The 20,839-nt window shown below is 39.4% G+C and overlaps 2 protein-coding genes across 2 annotated transcripts; one reads left to right on the forward strand and one right to left on the reverse strand.

The window, feature by feature from the left end:
• Window positions 1–1,061: 1,061 nt before the first annotated feature.
• LOC139140986 (uncharacterized) lies at window positions 1,062–12,758 on the forward strand. Its single transcript, XM_070710508.1, has 3 exons — window positions 1,062–2,739; window positions 8,394–8,543; window positions 10,548–12,758. The coding sequence occupies exons 1-3, from the start codon at window positions 2,148–2,150 to the stop codon at window positions 10,841–10,843; spliced, it is 1,038 nt and encodes a 345-aa protein (XP_070566609.1). The 5' UTR covers window positions 1,062–2,147; the 3' UTR covers window positions 10,844–12,758.
• A 601-nt stretch (window positions 12,759–13,359) lies between these two features.
• LOC139140987 (uncharacterized) lies at window positions 13,360–20,544 on the reverse strand. The gene is made up of 7 exons (XM_070710509.1): window positions 20,263–20,544; window positions 19,197–19,475; window positions 16,779–16,928; window positions 15,678–15,956; window positions 15,257–15,321; window positions 14,695–15,096; window positions 13,360–14,190 (listed from the first exon to the last, which is right to left on the reverse strand). The coding sequence occupies exons 1-7, from the start codon at window positions 20,313–20,315 to the stop codon at window positions 13,850–13,852; spliced, it is 1,569 nt and encodes a 522-aa protein (XP_070566610.1). The 5' UTR covers window positions 20,316–20,544; the 3' UTR covers window positions 13,360–13,849.
• Window positions 20,545–20,839: the final 295 nt, after the last annotated feature.

Here is a 20,839-nt window from a genome sequence, read left to right on the forward strand (position 1 = left end):
CCCACAGACAAGGTCTGTGGGCTCCCTTTCTTTATCAGACTCCATTCTTAGCTAAGTACGCTCAGATATTTCATAGATTTGTGGTTTTATCTCAAAAGCTAGGAGGACAAAGAAACATATTTTTGTTAGGAATGCAGCAAAAACACACCGGGATGATAGGAAGATTGGAGGCAGCTCAGACACGTAGTCGACAGGATGTTGTTCACATGAAATCTACCGTATATACAATGTAATTGACATTCTTAAGATCATATTGGTTTCATTGGCTTAATAATTATCTGATCCCATGGGGGGAGGGAAGGGCCCATTATGCAAAATCTGGACCTTTTTCGTTTAATTTCTGCTTTGTTATCCTGAGAAGCTGCAGAACTTAAGCAATTTGAGTGGAGGTCAGTGACGCTATACGTTAGCAAACGCATGACCTTTGATCCGCTGTTTTAGCTAATGTAAAATGATTCCAAACACACGAGAAAATACCATTCCGTTATCATTCAAACAATTAAACTTGAATTGAAAAATGCACATCTTTTCACCTTTGATTTTTTTCTTATTTTCCTGTTTTGATACTTGTTTGTCCCGCACAAGGACGTACGGGCGGATGAATATGACGCGGGTCTCATCCATGATCCTTTTTTCTGTCAAGTTTCGTGACTTGAGTATCGTCACAGGTCAATGACTGTAAAATAGCTTCCAGTTCAACTTATATGGTTGCCTTGGACTCTCATTTAGTATCATTTAACAAACTTGAGCTTTTCACACAGATTTCACATTTGCTTTCAAGAGGCCGTTGCTAGGCAACCAATCGCCATTGTTACTTGACTGCGCAGCTATTGTTCGTCTGAGGCTGACCATCTCTGAACGTCACCACTCTGTTCATTTGTCAATAATCGGGAGCAGTTACCGGAGGTACGGTATTTTCATGACCTCGTTGCTTTTATATAAAGTATTGAACTGCGCATTTATTTCACATAGCGGTCTGTTATTGTCGGAGTAAACAAAAGATTAAAATTCGTCAATGCGTTCTTTTTTACGACATCTCGCGATGTGCGTAACGATTGAATGAGATGTTGTGCGGGGTCGTTCGGGTCACCGCGTTTTGTTTAGATTCGATCGCGATATGACAACGAAGACCTAGTCTTTATGCGAACACCTTTTTTGAAGTCTCTGCTGTGTCTGGATCTCAAGAAAGAGAAAGAGAAGACAGCTTCCTAGGTAAAGCCAGTTAAAAGTGGGGTTGGATAGCTATGACAGCTCGACGGAGATGAAGACAAAGTCTGACGCGAAACGTTGAGTACATACACAGCTACGTGTTGACAACCTGTGAATTTACCTTTCACGTACGTGTCGAAAGACGTGTCGGGCCGGCTTCGCGAAATGGCGGGGTATCTTTCGCCAAGACGGAGCGATCGTTTGCCAACCTATTCCAGAGCCGTCACTCGTGTCGACCAGCTCAAGTTGAAGAGCGTCAGATCGGAGATACACAAACTTTTGACCGAATGCCGGGAAGAAAGCGATAAATGTAAAGAAAAGCTTGACAATAACCTGCATGCCGAAACTCTAGCCAGGGCTTTCGGGAGGATATATACCAAGGACAGCATTAAGAGACGCTTTCCCTTGGTTGGTTCGCTCAAAAGTTTAGAAGAGTTGCTAACTACACTGGAACTGAGGCAGCTGAGGGGAGTGGACAAAACAGCACGTGCTGAGGTAAAACGGTTTTACACTCTTTGTCGAGACATAATCAGGGATTTGCAGATTGTTTGGGATAAACTAGTGGATATATGTAAGCATTGAACTCATATTTGCGGGGCTATGAAGAATTTGACCAGAAGAACCAGACGAGAGAGCTCTTAGAGAAGCTGAAAAATCTCAGGTTATCGTTGCCACTGAAATGTAAAGAAATATCCGGGTCCATTCTCCAGCAAGACCAGGACCCGGGCTCGCCAAGCCATCCAGCAATCGCACGGGGTGTCACTTCGGGCGAGGCTCTGTTTGAACCGGTCCTCGACTTCTTCAAGTCATTATTTGACAAGCTCGCAGACGCCTTCGAGAACGTCAATCAATGGCTGGAGGGAGACACGAATTACGTAGACCTGCTTTGCAAGGACAGAGACGCCGTGAGGCACGAGAGGGCGAGCCTCCGTCGTGACATGATCGCAAAACAGCGGGAGCTTGTCAAGCTACGGGTCCCTGAGAACGTGAAGAGTCTCGGACAGAGATTGGAGTTTCTCAATTCAGAAATCAGACGCCTTGAGGATGAGAAGAACAGCCTCTCGGACGAAATCAACCGCAGCGGCTTAGAGCTGGAATCATGCAAACTAAAACGTGTGAAATTGAATCACGAAATGGAACAGTCCGTTAGCAACAGCGCTAGCGATTCCGTGGAAGATATCATCGCTGTTGGCAACCTGAGTAAAGAAATTACGAAACTTGCGAGAAAAGCCTCAGAGTTGGAAAGCACAATCGTTTCTCTTGGTTTCAGACTTGAAAGGGTCAGGAAGCAGCTGGCGCAGAAGAAACAGGAGAGAGACTCCCTTGAGTTCAAGTACAGACGTCTTGCAGGCCTGGAGATAAGGAGAAAAGAACTACAGAAGCGTGTAAAGGAAATACAGTCTGACTTACGTCACCTTGATGGGAAGGTGGAAAGTTTGGATGGAATCATGCTCCGGAAGATTCATTTAGTCCAACACGTTTCAGGCTCAGAATCTTTGACGAAAAGTCTTGGTAGTTTTTCAAACGAAGGTAATTATCATCGACTTACTTCTCATCTTCTTTAACTAAAAAGCATGTATGTATGTATGTATGTATGTATGTATGTATGTATGTATGTATGTATGTATGTATGTATGTATGTATGTATGTATGTATGTATGTATGTATGTATGTATGTATGTATGTATGTATGTATGTATGTATGTGTGTGTGTATGTGTGTATGTATGTATGTATGTATGTATGTATGTATGTATGTATGTATGTATGTATGTATGTATGTATCTATGTATGTATCTATGTATGTATCTATGTATGTATGTATGTATGTATGTATGTATGTATGTATGTATGTGTATGTATGTATGTATGTGTGTATCTATCTATCTATCTATCTATCTATCTATCTATCTATCTATCTATGTCTATGTATCTATGTATCTATGTATCTATGTATGTATCTATGTATCTATGCATTTATGTATGTATGTATGTATGTACGTATGTATCTATGTATGTATCTATGAATATTTATCTATCTGTCTATCTATCTATCTATCTATCTATCTATCTATCTATCTATCTATCTATCTATCTATCTATCTATTTATCTATCTATCTATCTATCTATCTATCTATCTATCTATCTATGTGTGTCCAGACGGACGGACGGACGGATGGATGGATGGAATGGTGGGTGGAATGATGGATGGGGAGGGAGGGAGGGATGGACGGACGTAGTGCATACGGAATGATAGAAACACAGTGGTTATAAACTATATAAGTCTGCACGCGGCAAAGAGAACTGTGACTGCGTGGTGTTGATGTCCCAGATTTCAAAGTATACTTCTGTGTATAGACACACAACCAAACACAAGCCATCTCTAAATACATATACACTGCACACTTTAACCTCAGTGTTCAGAAAGAGTGTTCAACAGAATTCTGAGAAATTAAATTATGGTAAGCTTAACCTTAGTCACCACAGTTCAAAGTAAATCCTTAGCCATGGTACTTAAGGTAGAATGTGCTCGGAGACAGAAAGTTTTACAATACTGTTTGGTCGACCACTTGTCTGAGTTCATTTTGAAGCCCTTGGAGTAAGTAGAGTTTTCACAGTCTCAGTTTTTCGAATATCGAAAATTCATTTATCCCCATAGAGTAAACCCACTGATGGCGGCCATTTTGAATAGTAAATATCGGTTAATGTTATGTTTCGTGCTTCTAAAGAACCAAAATTTGCACGGTGACCCCTGATTTTTATTCTTGTCATTTGGTGAGAGTATATGGTTGAAAGTTCCATTGAGGAAAATTTGGATTAATGGTTGGGTCTTTTTCATTTCAAGGCGAGTACTTCCTTAAACAACATAGGCAAGGCGGCATTAGATCCGTCTGCATATGCATGTGATGTTTCGCTGTTGAAATGTTCAAATTCAGGTCACTGTGATTGCACGTATTTTAACTGAAGTGGTTTTTTATTTAAAAAAAGGGTAGCTTTGCCTCAGTTTGACAATACAGTTGCTTTAACGTTGCAATTGGGACCTTTTCCTCCATCCCCTCACCCGGCAAAATATATAAAGTGGTTCATCCCTATATTTGTAAAAGAACCTCATATCTTGATTTTCTGATTTTCAGCAAAAGCTGCGTTCAGAAGGAAACAATATACATGGTTAATGTCATAGCGTCATAACAACAAAAATATCATCATAAAAGTCACGTGATAATGTCCCACGCCCCAACTATTTCATGATGCGAATCGTCCTCTGGACACAGTTGATGATTACTACCACCTAACAACAAAACGAATACGATGTACATCAACATTGTTTCTATGACAATGCCTCAACTATCTGTCATCCGTGCTTGAAAGGAACAATTATTCGTTACGTTTAGTTCCTTCATTAAAAAAACAGACCACTGTGTTGCCAAAGGACTGTTCTTCTATGAAATGTCAAGCAGAGGCGGAACATTTTGAAGAGAACGTACAGTGAATCCCAAGGGGAAAACTAATTTGGAAGAATCGACAGTACGGTTTACATTACATAAATTATGGATGAATTGCACTACCGAGAGAAAAAAATGAGCTGATATTTGTTTTTCACGCAGATATAGCAATTTATCGTGTTTGTCATACAAATTTTATCGACTAGGTAATTAAAGAGGCACTCCCACTTGGTATAATTTTTAAAACACATTTTTTAAATGCCAACGGTCGATATTTGATGTGGCGACTGCGCGCGGATCGCGAGATATCGATAAAATATGTCATTTCCCGAGCGTATTTTTCACATCCCAAAGTTTTACGATCGTTTCTGATTTTGACCCGAAATCCCCCGAAATTTTGTTGTTGTGCTGATTGACGATATTCTAGGGAGTCTAGAATAAGTTCGAACGACGCAATTAATTTATTTCCCACTGCAAAGGCTTTATATACAGCATTATGCCTTTACCTCAGGTAAGTTTTGTAAAACTTCTCCGTAGTTTTTGTCGTTTTCATTATTCTAAATCAGTTGTACTATATTTTTAACCAATACCACATAGGCCTAAACATCAGTTTTTACGTGTAAAATATTAGCTGCCTCCGATGACTACATTTTGTCGTCTGCCACACAGTACGCCCCGCGCGTGGTAAGCGTCTATGCATACCACTCGGCGGCCGCTATCAACCGCACGTAACTGTGCTAGTCACCTATGCGAATTCTGTTGGAATCAGCAAACTCTATTTTCCGTTTTTTCTCAGAGTCAGTAAGACTCGGCTTTCCCCCAGGGGGCATGACCGATCACTGAGGCGAGTGGTACTGTGGCATACAGCAGCGTAAGCGTAAACTCGTACTCCATAGCTTAGTTGACAATGGCCCCAGTGCCGAACGTTCGATGTTCGGGAAGCTGAATTTAGGTGGGCCACTGGAATTCAAACTTTTACTTTTTTGAGGACATGTTTTTATCGATATCTCGTGATCCGCGCGCAGTCGCCACGTCAAATATCGACCGTTGGCATTAAAAAAATGTACTTTAAAAATGTTACCAAATGGGAGTGCCACTTTAATTTAACAACTCAAGTAGACGATCACATTATGACAGTTAAAATAAAGGCTGAGCTATGTCTTTTCAAGGAAGGTACCCATTTTGTTTTGTTTTGTTGTTTTGTTTTGATTTTGTGTAGTCGTTTTGATATTTGACGTTACTCTTGTTTTCCCTACTGACTAAAATACGTGTATGCACAATCTCTGGCCTTCAGCCTTCGGTTGTCACTCTGAAATGGTTATTGCTCTACGTCATCGAAAATGTTGAATTTTTATTTTCCAACAAACAGGAATTCTCAGCATATTGTGTTGGAAGGCTCAGCAAAAAACACCCTATTCCAACTCAAAACAAAAAAAAACAAAAATAATGCCAGATGATTGGACTTTGCCCCTTTCTTGTCTCTTTGTCTGTCCCAACAGAATTTTCTCTCATTAAAAAGGGGCAGTCAAAAGGTTGAACCAAAATGTCTTTGTCATTCGACCCAACTTACAGAAGAAGGGCACGAATCTGGATCCCATATATAGGTTACCAGGACAACACCTACACTGACCGATAATATGTCAATTTTATGTGTCGAATATGTATTCATCAGCAGCCGAGGTCGCAATTCCGTTAAATAGTCGCCGTTTCTGAAATACAAAGAGACTATGAAAGAAGACATACAGTGAACTTTAACAAAGTGCAAGTAAATCAACCGAAATTATGTGTGCATTATGGGACAGTATCGTTTATACTGTAGCAGTAGTCGACACAGAAACGAAATTGTCCAAATTTTGACAATATTTCCTCGTTGATCGTTTCTCTTTTTGACGTCAACTCTCTAATGAAGACTTAACAAAATAAAACTTTACTTGCGATCAAGCAATAAATGACGTCACCGAAGGAAGCGCACACACGTACGTTATTTATTTGTGCCTTTTTATCATGTGCAGGGTCGTCGATAGTTTCCTTTAAAAACTCGAGACAATTATCCTGTCTCGAAATGCCCGCTTTTTGTGACTTGAGCACCAGTACGCTGAGCGATCAACCTTTGCACAAAACCTTCACCATTCTCACGCTCGATTCGTGTGTATCTCGGTCCTAACTCCGCATATATATAGGCGCACTGTTTTCAGACGGGAGTCGCTTTATTACCCATATAAATCACGCCAAATTATCACACTGATAATACGATACAATGAGTTAGGTCGCTCGGACACCGTGTTGCCAGGGACACGGCCCCAACATCAGCACCGCCCACTGTCACCTACAACAATTCATCTAGAGAGATGCAGACTTTCTAATTACACGAAGCAATTTTACGACTTAACATGGGAACTGGACTGGAAAGCGTTCTAATTGTGTTGGCAGGAAAAACACTAATTTAGTTTTAGCGATATTCGTCAGGTATAATAAATCATCGATAATTCATGCTCTTCTTTCATACCGATAAATTTGTGTTCATAAAGTCAAAGCAAATTCTCTCTTTTTACCTTTTGTATTTTTACGGCTGATTAAACACATTTCAAACACCTGAAACCGTCGTCTACCTCGATGTGCAATCACAAGACTGCAAGCTACCTTTCTTTCAGCGATACTGACAGACACAATGACGACCACGTGGTCATCGAAAAGAATCCTTATCGCCATTTAAGCATTGTTCTGCTCAGTCTGATTCACATGGAAAAGACTTGTTCACCGAATAGGCGTTTCTCATTTTGAAATCGTAGTAATCATCAAGTGACGAGTTGTTGCCATGGTGATATATGCTTAAACAATATCAACTCAGTAAACTTGTTTATTCTTCGTTTGTTTGTTTGTTTTGTTTGTTCGGTCTTTAGAAGGGTGCATTGGAAAGATTCATTCGAACAATTGGTTTTGGTACACACTTTCAGCATAGTTTACTGTATGAGAAATTATTATTATTACTCCCTGTCGAGCAACATATTTCTCGACGTCTTGCATGCTCTGCGCGCACTGTCAATCGTAAAGGTACGTCCGGGCCATTATTTGTCACAGGCTTTGCGTCAGTCGGTCATTGTTCATTCGCAACCGGTGTCTGATGCTCTAGCCAGCCGCGCCGCAACTAGTCGGCTTGGCACTAGACTGAACTCGTTTTCATGAAGTAATGCGCTGGCTTAGATCATGATGTTGACCATGCTTCAGCCGAGTCACTTAAATAGTGATATATATATATATATATATATATATATATATATATATATATATATATATATATATATATATATATATATATATATTAATAACACAAAATTACTTCAAGTACAAAGTAATTATATCTGTTAGTTAAGTTTCATGCATCCTGCAATCATCGGACAGAAGACTTCTTCTGTCTGATGATTGCAGAATACATGAAACTTAAGTAACAGATATAATTACTTTGTACTTGAAGTAATTTTGTGTTATTATTTATAACGCTCAGCTTTTAGCATCGAGCACTGTAACTTTCCACGAGAACATCTGTATACTTCGATGTATATATATATATATATATATATATATATATATATATATATATATATATATATATATATATATATATATATATATATATAATCGATATCCTGCATGTTTACCATCACTGTAAGTATTTTCAGAGACAGAACGTCAGATAAGTTATGAATCTTTCCATTTACAATGAAATGTTTTTGTAATTTTCAGCAAGATCGTTTTCACAAAGTAGTGAGAAGTTATACACTAGCTCAGCCAGTCCGTTTCTTAGTCCAAGTCCAGCTGTCCAGAGGGACCTCAGCCCAATATTACCTGAAATTGGTGACAATACTATGACGTCAATCTCACGTCGGTCACGAGGTAAGAATCTTCAAACCAACACACATATGTAGGTCTAGGTATTTCACAACATTGATAATTTCGCTGATTAAGCATTTTGCGTCAGTAATTGTTTGAATAATTTATTCGGTAATATTTCAAATGTCAAGGGGTAGCCGTGTCAACGCTGTTGCTGAAATGACATGTTATAAAAGATGGATGCGCATCGAGTTGTTGTACTTTTAATATAATGTTTTCTGGGATAGCTCCTCAAAAAATATCCACAATTTTCATGACGAATACAGTCATTTCAGGAGATTAAACGTGGTAACATTTCAAATTGTCAAGTAATTTAGATCCCCGTCAAAAGCTGTTTTCAATGACAAAATTCGGTGACGGAATCTTTGAGAACCAGAAATGTCGTCAACAATTTGAAGGAAGTCGTAGCTGATAGCGTCACGTAAAGAATGAGCTTGATTACATAGGAAGTTTTCAATTTTGTGTTCGTTGATTTGGTCGATTGTTTACGCGTTTGAGTTCTCTATCAAAGCCCCATGATGTACTTGGCTTGATCGTAACATCGATTATTTTCAACTGGAAGACGATAACCAAGGATTGACAAGCCTAGATAGTTGTTGTTTCTATATTACAGCATCTGTACAATGTGCATAAACACAAGAAAGCTTTAACGACCATAAATAACCTGTTCCCATGCAGGATTTCTTCAACTAACATTGTTGAACTTAGTTCAGAGTGTTGAGAAGACAAAATGTATGACTTATAGCTCGCTAGCAACTATAATACTGCACCGCTGCAGACATCCTCTTCAAGATTATTTTGAGTAGCTTGGTCATCTGTGAGTCGTGTGAAGTGAAACGTATTGTACATAGGGCCTGAGATGTATTGTTGCTTATACCATACCGTGGTACTTCCTCTGGCCTAATGGTACAAACCGTCTACAACGCCCAGGCAAACCGGCGATCGATGGTTCGTTATTTAAGGACGTTGGTTGTCAGTTGCGCATTGTCCATTTTAAATTTCACTGACGGGCAATCAGCAATTTCTTCTCAGAGTCAGTGTGACAGTAAGTTTTGACCTTCACGAAATCGAAATGGCCCTGATTACATTTTATGAAAGTGTTGGGCATTCAAGCTCTTGAACTGTGAGAGAGTTCAACTTTATGTGCAAACAGAGATACCATACATGTCCATTACGTGACACAGTGGAGAACTTGCTTCTCCCTTAATGGTGACGCTACCTTCCTTTTCGCTCCAATTTTGCCAGTTATATTCACGTAAAAGTTGAGCTAGAATAGTTGTTGGCGTAAAGCAAAACAGTTTTCGAAATATTTTTATTCTATGTTGCTTTGAACGCTGTAATGTGCAAATCACTGCATTGGCTTCAAAGTTCTCACGTACCGAACTGACGGTCACGAGTTTATACACAGGGCGTTGTCTACATGTCCGTCCCCAGGGGTGGGTAGGTGTTTCGTTGTATCGCTAATAAAGTATATTCTACCAACCTTTGGTGTTTCGGTCTTAACTTAGCACTGCCCTTGACAATCTGCGTATACGTTTTATCAACATGCTGCGTCTATTATCTATAACTGAAGATTTACCTTGCTGGTGCGTTCGTTGTTGACTTTGTCAAATTTAATCCGGTGATAATCTGGTGAGAGCGTCCAAAGATTAGTAGTTTACCCTTTATTACTTTGGTTAATTAGGCACTCAAACTCATCAGATAATAGACGCAGCATGTTGATAAAACGTATACGCAAGATTGTCAAGGGCAGTGCTAAGTTAAGACCGAAACACCAAAGGTTGGTAGAATATATCTTTATTAGCGATACAACGAAACACCTACCCACCCCTGGGGACGGACATGTAGACAACGCCCTGTGGTTTTTAGGGCAAGTATGCTCTTTGCAGGCTCGACATGATAATTTCAACACCATGTAAACCATTTTTTCATAATAGCTTCCGCTGTTCTAAACCAATACTCCGTTATGCCATAACTAATGTAAGATAAATACTTCTTTGCTCGCAGCACTGGAGTCGACTTTCCAGTACCTGAAGGAGTCGCTTCCGATTGGCCGAGAATGGCCGAACATTTTCCGAAAGCTGCCTTGGCCAAAGGGTGTCACTGTCCCACAGGTTGAGGGGGAGATTAACGAGATTCGTAAGCACACACGCAGTCTCAGGGAGCAGGCATATATGGCGTTCAAGAAATGGGAGGAGGTTGCCGGGGAAATGGCGACAAAGAGCAACTTGATTGACACGCTAGTGGAATGCAAACTGATGAGGATTGCCGACACAGTAGCCAGAAAAGCAAAGGATTTGTGAACTTTTGTCAATCATGTAGAAACGAACATACATTCCTGGTGTGGAAAACCTACCTGACATGCGTACCACGCCTAAAGCTATTTACCGGTAAAGTGGGCAATAGCATGCTATAACTTTTGAAAATATTTTGATAATTTATATTCTGTGAAGAGGGTATATTTTCTTATTCTTCTCGTAAAATTGTGTTTAACTGAAAAGTACTATAGCTTTGCAAATGCAATGCGTTATATACATCGGCAATATGATATTGTTGACAAATTAATTCTAGTCTGGACCTAAATTCAGTCGTCGACAAATACACATCGAGTATGACGAACAGACAGATTCTATCAACAAGCTGAACACTATGCATGTCGACATGATATGACCTTGGGAGTAGAACAGCAAACTATACGTTACAAAAAAACCTAATAATGAAAAATACAGCAAAGTTAAAGGTATACTGTCACCTGTTCCAATTTTGCCACAGTTACCATGGAAAGAGAAAATCTAACCAATCACAGATTTTAAGCGGGTGGCCGCTTTTTAAAAACAGCGCCCTCACATTGGTGTTTTGAATACCAAGGAATGTTCTTTTGACCATATATGGGCATATTTAGATTACAGGAGACTGTATACCTTTAAAGTCGATGAAACTGTCAACACTCACCAATTGCCATGCAATCATTCGATCGTTCAACATTTTGGATAGTTTTGAATAAATTCTTCAATATATATTTCACACTTTATATTTTTATTATGCCAGATATGTCCAGTATGCAAATATTCCATAGTTTGACATTCAATGACGTCATATCCGGTGAAGCGGCACTCTACACTTGCTTACAAATGATCTGCTAATTATGCTGTTAGACAATGAGTAGACCCTTCCCGAAACGTCATAATCCTAACAGCACAAAAGGGCAAAGCAAACACAAAGTCTGTTAAAACAATGCCAAAAAATCGAAAAAAAAGATAGTCATAATATTGGTTAAACTACAAGGAAAATATATGCTTTGAATCAAAACATTTTCAACAAAAGAAATGGCTAACTCCTCAATTGAGTGGCGATAGTTGGCGAGTTAATGATACTTTGATTGACTGGTGTCGGAATTAATCGAATTAAACCTAGTGATGAACACACTGAATTAATACATGTACTTTGTAATTTTAAAAATCATGTACAGATATTTGACTCCTTTGATGCATGTACACTGTTTGGTACATGTATACTGTTTCACCTGAACGATTGTGAAATTTAGAACATTTCGTTTCGAACATATTAACTTCGGAACTGTATTTTGACAAGTTTTGTGTCTACCTGACATTTACATTGGAGAGAGAAGTACGTTACACATTAAGAAAACTGCAACACTCAGAGGACCAGGCGGCATGCCAAGAAAAGACAGTATTTTCTCACTCTGTAAACAGCGAAATATCCTCTTCATGGGGAACACATTTCTGCAGTCTTCGTTTATATTATAGAATTTTCGTCAGCGTTGATGCCGGTTTCTATTGTACTTTACTGATGTCAAAATTCATTTCCTTCTTTTGTAGGTATAAAATGTAATTTATCTAATAAGTGCGATGACCTCATCATTACGGACTAGTCGTTTTGTCAACATGGTATTTCTTTGCCATGGTTACACATAGATTAATACACCGTGGGTGGAGGGACGGTGATTAATAAGAGTAATCAAACGACTGTTATATTGCATTCGGATGACATGTAAATTCCTAAAGCCTGCTGATAGTGCAGTTATAATGATGGGTAAGAGTCTGTACAGCGAAGATAACGACTTTGCATCTGAAATATCTTCACATTCAGAAGAGCGGTGTCGATAATATTTACAGATTTTTAACATTAGTGTATATTCCCATGCTTTATTTTACCCTGTCGTCGCCTAGCAGCAGAATACACTGATCAAGTCATACCTAGGTCCCTGTCTACGCCATTATATATATATATATATATATATTATATATATATATATATATATATATATATATATATGTAATATGTATATATATATATACATATATATAATATATATATATATATATATATATATATATATATATATATATATATATACATACTATATATATAATTTAATTAGTTCGATGACCTTATCGTTACGGACAAGTTTTGTCGAAATGGTATTTCTTTGCTGTGTTTTTTACATTATATATATATATATATATATATATATATATATATATATATATATATATATATATATATATATATATATATATATATATATATATATATATATATAAATATATATATAATGTATATATATATATATATATATATATATATATATATATATATATATATATATATATATATGCAATTCGTATATTCTTGTTTTGTTAGTTTTGGGTTTTTTAATGAGCAAATTTAGGATTGATGATATCGTTTTCAGTTGAACACAACTGTTTACGTCTTCTAATTACTGTAAGCTTAACTGGACAAAGTCCCCAATTTTTCATGAATTTTGTTAGATACGAGATATTACTTATATTGTTTGACATGTTGAAAGATACTGAATGAATGGGTGACCATGCATATATTCGACCCCGGCTTTAGACAAATTAAGTGAAACCATCGCGAAAATGAATTAATGGTCATGACCATTAATTCATTTTTGCAATGGTTTCATGTATCGTGTCTAAAAATGGGTCGAATATATGCATGGTCACCCATTCATTCAGTATCTTTCAACATGTTAAACAATATAAGAAGTATCTTGCATCAAACAAAATTCATGAAAAATGGCCGACTTTGTCCAGTTAATTGCCAGTGATTGCTTTCTGTAAAATGACGATGCATTCGACATATTAAATTTTTTACTCATAATGAAGTCTGCAGTAGTTTGGTAGTCGAGGTACGTCATCAAAACGCTACGTAACAATAAAATCTGAGATCGGTTGGCGTAGCAGTTTCTTAAAACGCTACGTAACAATAAAATCTGAGATCGGTTGGCGTAGCAGTTTGAATAGATGAAGCCTGGCATCCTTTCACATCAAACTGAACACCTGTGAGGGCGCCCTATTCGATGGCTGTGCTTTGGAGTTGTCCATTCTCTGGATTTCATCGACCAGTGAGTCGAGCTCACAGTTCCTAAGCGCGGCGAGGAGCTTCTGTTCCGACGCGCGTGGATAGTAGTTTCTCCATAGCAGTAGTCCCTGGTACGCTTGTTCTCTGGCGTCGTCAGAACTGTTCCTCACGATGGCACTAATCTCCTGCTCCAGTCTCCCGTCGTCGAAGTGAGGGGGCCATGGGAGACTGCGCAGAACGGATTTCCAGTTCTTCGCCATCCCCTTCTGAAGGAAGACGAAGATCTGTCGTAAACGATTACCTGCATGTGAAGAAGTATAGTCGAAGTATAGAATTGGTGTAACATCGTCTTTTCTCCAAAGAATGAGAGGGGACAAATTTATGAAACTGTCAAACATACATGCCCATATATTTCTACATTGCTAGTTTTAATGAATGCGTGCTTTGCACGAATAAATTTTACTCTTTGAACTATTCGAGATTTAAGCCTATATTTTCCCCTTGGATAATATACTATTTTAATTCATCTTCAGTTCAAAATGCATTCTTGTCTGGTGAGATGCAGTTTTATGTAAAATACAGTCATTGCCCTGATTACGGCATGTTTATAATCAAGTACACGTATCACCATACCCTTTTTGTCCATATAGAAGCCAGACAAAATAGTGATGAAGTCTTAATTGCCCTGCAAAAAGTTTCGTCTCCCACAATATACAAGCAATATAACTTGTTTGCCCGATATAAGGAAACCAAACTTCGCTTCTCGCTGCCGTCGACGATCAAAGAAAGAAAGGTTTCGACTCACTGTCCGCTTCAGTATTACTAGTTGCCAAGGAAATAGCTTCTCTTTCTCCCTTGTAGTCGTGTACTATCTTAACGTAAGGTCTGTCAAGGTAGCGATGTATGATATCTTCAACTTTCTCCGCTTGTGCGGTCGAGCTTCTCGATTTCCCGCCCTCTCCAGCTTGCTTCGCTTTTTCTTTCGGCCCGACCTTCATCTCATTGTCCTGTGACACCTGTGTCTTTTCCGTTGCTTTCGTCTGTTCCTCTGCCCTTCTACTCTCCTTTTCGTCGTCTCTTTCCCTGTCGCAGTTTTCATCGATTACGTTCAGTGAGTTTCTCTCTTCCTTGTCGTGAGAATCAACGTCAGCCTGGACACCAGTGTCAATCGAAGAGCGGATGCCTATGTTTCCTCTGCGCAGCAAAGCTGAAAACAACCGCGGAGGAGGAATTAACGCTCCATTTTATAAAAATCTAATGCATTCCTCTCTTTTACAGGAAACCAGCTGTTGTGTCCAACAATTTTAGCTTTTTCAATCAGCTGACATTAAATTTCCAAATCGATCTTTTAATTTTGGTATACTTACTCATTATCAAATTCTCAGCTTCACTTCTCCGTCGATATCGAGCTTCAAATTTGTCTTCGACAAATCTGAAAAGAAGGAGCAATACAACTGAATGTCGAAACATGCACCTCTGCTTATCTTTGCTCTTTAGAAACACTTGTCGGAGACCAGCACCGAAAGAATAGGAAATAAAAAGAGTCAGATATAAAAAAGCAAAAGGTTTGACATAGATTTGTGACCACACCATATATTTGAGCTCGGCAAATGCGAGCTTTAGCGATTCGGACCACCCGTACAATCCCTAAAACTGAAGTCGACAAAGACAAACCAATAACGACTCGGCAATAATCTTATTCTATCGATGCAATGCGCCGCTTGGTAATGGATTTTACTCCTTTGATCGATCACCTAAAAATTGAAAAGTGACTTAACCCTTTCTTACCGTACTCCAAATTGCTCTGCGATGCTGTCTATAACTGGCCAGATCCATTCCTCTGGGGAGTCAAAATGCCGTACCCCTTGCGAGAGGGCTTGTTTGATCCCTTCAAAGTCACACTCAATAAACTTGCGGTAGCCGTGACTTCCTCGGCGATCCCCACAATCGAAAGTCCAGTGACGCAACTTTGCGCGATGATTGAAGGTTTCGCACGTCAACCAGCCATCGTCGTCAAGATAGAGCGGCGATTGGTCCTCGGTGCATTCCCAGTGATAGAGACGATTTCTACGAGAATTGTCGAAACAGTAACAGACAAAATAGAAATTGAAAGTAGTCTATAGGTTGCCAAAAAATGAAAAGGAGGTTTAAAACGTGTTCATCGTTTGAATTTGAATATTTGGTTTGAAATGTATTGTAGTTAGTAAGTTCGAGGACCGTTGTTTAACCCTCGGGAGAACAAAGAAAACAAAATTGGTCCGATTGTCTGACACTGTCATTTTAAACAGCCGATACAGCGAAGTAAAAGATTTGGAAAATGCGGAAATAATAACTTAAATACGTATTTGGCGACTAGAAAAACGTATGCCGATCCTTTCGCTGTAAATCTGGGCCACTCATTTTTGTTAGTTATACGGAGAATTTAACTGAGCTCGTACATTGTTTTTATTGTTCATGTTGTCGCCGTTTTTTACCAAGTGCTCCAGTCGATAAAATTAATTTTTCATCAAAGAAGCCTAGCGTTGAAGTACTTTAGCATAGACAGTAGAAAAATAGACTTTCCCACAGTCAGTGGTTGTTCTCTACTCAATTCATATGTGGCCTGATTATATGGACCGCGTACGTAAATGTAGCATTCAAACACTGAGCGGCGCCACCAATGACAGCTTGGATTATGTGCTTGATATCAAAATGCTCACGTGAGAAAACACCGAAACTACAAGTTGATGTTTTTGACAAGAAGCCTTTATGGAAAGCAAAATTTAGCATGGCTAAACACAAACCCCAGTGAAATAAACTTACTCTTCCTCAACGGTTGGCAAAAAGAATACCGCCCTGAATGTATTTGCAAAGCCGTCAAAGCAATGAGTCTGGTAAATCGATACCTACCTTCCGAGACAGGTAGACAGTGGACACGTGACGTAAAACAAATGCTGGCCGGCGAACCCCCTCCTTGGTGATTGTATTTTCTTCACAACTGCCTTGGCTCTCAATCTTCCCGGGCTCCTGCCTCGACGGGGACTTTCAGGACCACTCATGCTGTCACGAAAATCAAGTGAATCATTTCAGTAACCACTGGATAGTCTGAAGATAATGACAAACTTTCTTTAAGGCAGAATGCGCCTCTTAGACAGACATTCCGGCTCCAAAACTTTAACAATTCTTTTGTGGTCTACCTCTTCTTGGGGCTTATTTTGTAGTCCATGGAGTAAACTAAAGTCTTTGCCTACTTACTTTTGTGACACAGGTATGGCGGCCATTTTGAATTTAAAGTGTCGGTAAATATTGGGTAATTTGTTTCTCTGGGGCCAAATTTTGCACGGTGTCCCCACTCCCCATTTTTATTCTTGATTTCAAAAGGGAAATTTTGAACGAAAGTTGGGGGGGTCATTCAATTTCGAGGGGCATACTTCCTTAGTTGCAATTTCCTGTGTTTGCCCTACTCGTTAACAAAGTTCATGCCCTATTGCAGTCGTATATGCGTTCATATTATGCGAGATTTCGCCAGTATAGCCAATGAGGTAAACACAAATGTACAAAGTCACATTATTTTTTAAGATGAAATGATTGATGAAACACCTTCTAAGAATCAACGTCGCGAGATCAAATCATGTCCATGGAAATTGTACTCATGTAATTCATATGTTAAAGGGATACAAAGCCTTCGTATGGGACCCATACGACCAATGTAAACACTGTATCCAAGGTACGATTTTGATTGATGAGAGTTAATCATGTCCGTCATAATCTACATCGTATAATTTAAATGTTGCAGTTATGATAATGAGGTGAATCTCGATATTGTGCGGGGAATACATTGTTTGTAAACAAGAAACTCACGCAAGCGCAGTTACGACGATCGTTTCCCTTAAGTATAACCTCGCTGTACCGTGTGCAAAGTCTTTCGTTTTGCTGTTGTGGCTGTCGGAACATTAACATGTATTTCTGCTGTATACTAGCAGAGTATTTAAATGGATTGAAAGACTTTAATAGCATAAACTGTAATCTATTTCTCTAAAGGTTCGTCCTGTACAAATGACAGGAGAAGGTGTGTTTGTCGACTACTTTCCAGTCTGTTTCATGATGACATCAATACTCTTTTCTCTGACAATACAATAAAGACATGAATATTGCCTAAAGACGTGACTTTCTCCGACCAGCATCGCAACAAGTTCAGATCCAACAGGCAGGAACGACAAGCACCGTCTTGTGATCTTGTATACCATTGACCCCGAAGTTGCCATGGCGACTCGGTGGACATAGCTAAGTGTCAGCCCAGTGTCACCACGCACAGTGTCAAGCCGACCGTGTCAAACTGTAAACTTATCCGTTGTTTAAACATATCAGTTGGTTGAGAAAACATCCAAACAAAGAATTTGAGATTTACCTTGAAATACAAAATACACTTGACGTGCTTCAAACATCTGGCTATCCTAAACGCTAAGGCAGTTTACAGAAACACGTTCGCACAGCAGGTGGTTGAAATTGAACAGCTACAATCGGTATAGATCTACCATAAGCCTCTCCACTTCTAAGCTGACCTAGACAAAAGTTAATTTACAGTCAACCAGTCACGAGAGTTTGGATTTCTTCGGACCGAGTGAAAATGAATTGAAGCGTCGAAACTGATACAACTTTGTTTGTTTTATTTTACAAAACAGCATCGGCGTCAAAATTCCAAGTTTTTGTTGGACTCCTGATCGCTTTCATGATGCACCTATCGAATTTCACGTGACAATGTTGAATGCGCTATCCTTTGTGGAAAGAATAGAATGAACTTTTTCGTCGAAAACTGAAATCTGAACTTGATGATATTTCTGTACGAGAGTTTAATTTTAGTTATACGTTCACAAGTCATGTGCAGGGCGTGAGTTTTCCCTTTCTTGACGAGTGCCAATTAAATCTGAGCGTTTTGAGTTTGTATGACTCGGCTAATCTGCTGCAAGACGATATTCAGGGGAACTTGTCCCGCAGTTCTGCATACGGTTTCGTAGATCATTTACGCCTCGAGTACGGAGATATCCTGTGATACATGAAACCTCATATGCAGATCTGCAAAATCTCCTTGGTCTTGTTTCTTGAATACAAACTTAATAACACATGCACAGCTACAACAAGAATTAATATAATTGACGCTAGTATGTTATGGAATTCGAATCATTCATTGGAACCAAGAAAGCTAAAGCTAGAGAAAGTTGCCGGGGACAGCATGGGCTGGGTTCAGTCGGGGGAAATACGGAGGTTAAAGTTTATTCGAATACGCAGGTGGTAGATGGTAGAAAGAGGAAAAGTATGAAGTCTCCATACCCAAACTGGACTTCCAAAGACTCCATGAGTTTCTTCATCCAAAGAGTACCGGCTTCTTTAGCGAGGTACGGCTGGCCCTGTATTACTGCGCGGCTGAATCCCTCTAAATCAGTTCCGTGCCGTTTCTGCAGCTTGTGAGGGCCACGCACCTCACCGCACTCGAACTTCCAGTTGTTAATGTGTGCGATGTGCGAGTAACGTTGGCACGACAGGTAGCCGTGCTCGTCGATGAAAATGGCGCCGCCATCATGAATACACTGCCACGCGAGGACTTTGTCTCTGAGCAAGAGAAAATGCAGAGCATGTTTTACAGACTGAGAAAATGAACTGCGGACAAGGATGGCTAGGTTTGACGCTCAAACAACTGCATAAGAGGTGTTCTTCCATAATTATTATACATTTTCTCAAGAAAACTTTCGACAAATAAGGGTCTTCTTAGAAATTACACAGACAGTAAAGTCATGATTTGTTTCAATCCGGAATCAGTACTCAAAAGATAGGAAGACATATTTGCCCATTTCAGAAACTTGTGCATTATTTTCCTATGCAATGCATATTTTGAGTTAATGGAACATGAAGCCCCCTTGGAACTCAAGACGTCTTCGTTTTGTAAAAAACGATTACCTATGTCCAGAAATTCCCTTAAAAAGAGTAAAAGTTTGCTTTGTATGCCAACAAATGACCCTGAGTAACTATTAAACTTTATTAAACTGTCATATCCAGCGTTTTGAGAAGCTGAAATTCTGTCAGACTAGGACTACACGACGCCGAAAGTAAAATGAAATCTGGAGGAATCCACACCATCTTTGCTCCTTAATAATTTAAGGGAAATATATGTAGAGTAGTAGTTTTACATCATCAGCTGTTCCTTTTAGCGAAACGTTCGATCATAATGAGACTCGATGTTACTATTAAAGTTTGCTCAACAACAATGGCGCCAAAAGCAGGACTTGTGGACGGCGTCAACGATATCATAAATTTCTAAGTCTCGCAGTGTACTGGTTGACCGTTTCTTTCTGGCGACAACTCATCGGCGAAAAACAAAATCGTGGTAGAATATACTTACTGCTGCGGGCATCCACTCACAGGGCAGCTGACTACAAGCAGGTATCGGACCATCCTAGTCTACGATAGGGACTCAGGCTGAGGTCTCTGTGAAGGAGAGCAACAATGGACCGTCATGGCAACGCACCTGGTAAAACGAGAACAAGCCAAACCAATCGTCGCAGTTATGTTTCTCCTCCCAACCTGGGCCTCGGAGGTTTGTTATCAGGTAATATGTTCGGAAGCACGCGATATACAATAGACTTGAATGGTGTGAGTTTCTAATGTGAGGGCGGTGTAAATGGATCCGAGTTGTGTATCCGTTGCTAGGTTTGTGTATACAGTACTCGAGTAGTCAACAATCCTTCTCACTGCAAAATTCTCAAGAGGTTAAAGGAAGAGGACAGATATTCTGCTTTGGAGCGGTCGCTACAGAGAATCCACAATGAAACGTGTAATGATATACATGCAGTAACGTTTACCGTCAGCAGTGTGAGGGCGTTTCACTGGGTTTCCTGTAAAGCGCTTCTTCTCTACATTCATTCGGGCAAAGAATCCACCAATATAGATCTATTCGTCACAAACGAGCAAACAAGTCC

Source organism: Ptychodera flava, chromosome 9, assembly GCF_041260155.1.
Source record: "Ptychodera flava strain L36383 chromosome 9, AS_Pfla_20210202, whole genome shotgun sequence".
Lineage (NCBI taxonomy): Eukaryota > Metazoa > Hemichordata > Enteropneusta > Ptychoderidae > Ptychodera > Ptychodera flava.

Excerpts from the sequence above, each read along its gene's own strand:
- LOC139140986 (XM_070710508.1), top strand. The coding sequence starts at position 2,148 with ATGATCGCAAAACAGCGGGAGCTTGTCAAGCTACGGGTCCCTGAGAAC. Across the intron at positions 2,740-8,393 it reads TGGTAGTTTTTCAAACGAAG|CAAGATCGTTTTCACAAAGT; the intron begins GTAATTATCATC and ends TGTAATTTTCAG. Across the intron at positions 8,544-10,547 it reads AATCTCACGTCGGTCACGAG|CACTGGAGTCGACTTTCCAG; the intron begins GTAAGAATCTTC and ends CTTTGCTCGCAG.
- LOC139140987 (XM_070710509.1), bottom strand. The coding sequence starts at position 20,315 with ATGGTCCGATACCTGCTTGTAGTCAGCTGCCCTGTGAGTGGATGCCCG. Across the intron at positions 15,957-16,778 it reads CTGTCTACCTGTCTCGGAAG|AAATCGTCTCTATCACTGGG; the intron begins GTAGGTATCGAT and ends CAATTCTCGTAG. Across the intron at positions 15,322-15,677 it reads GCAGAGCAATTTGGAGTACG|ATTTGTCGAAGACAAATTTG; the intron begins GTAAGAAAGGGT and ends CCTTCTTTTCAG.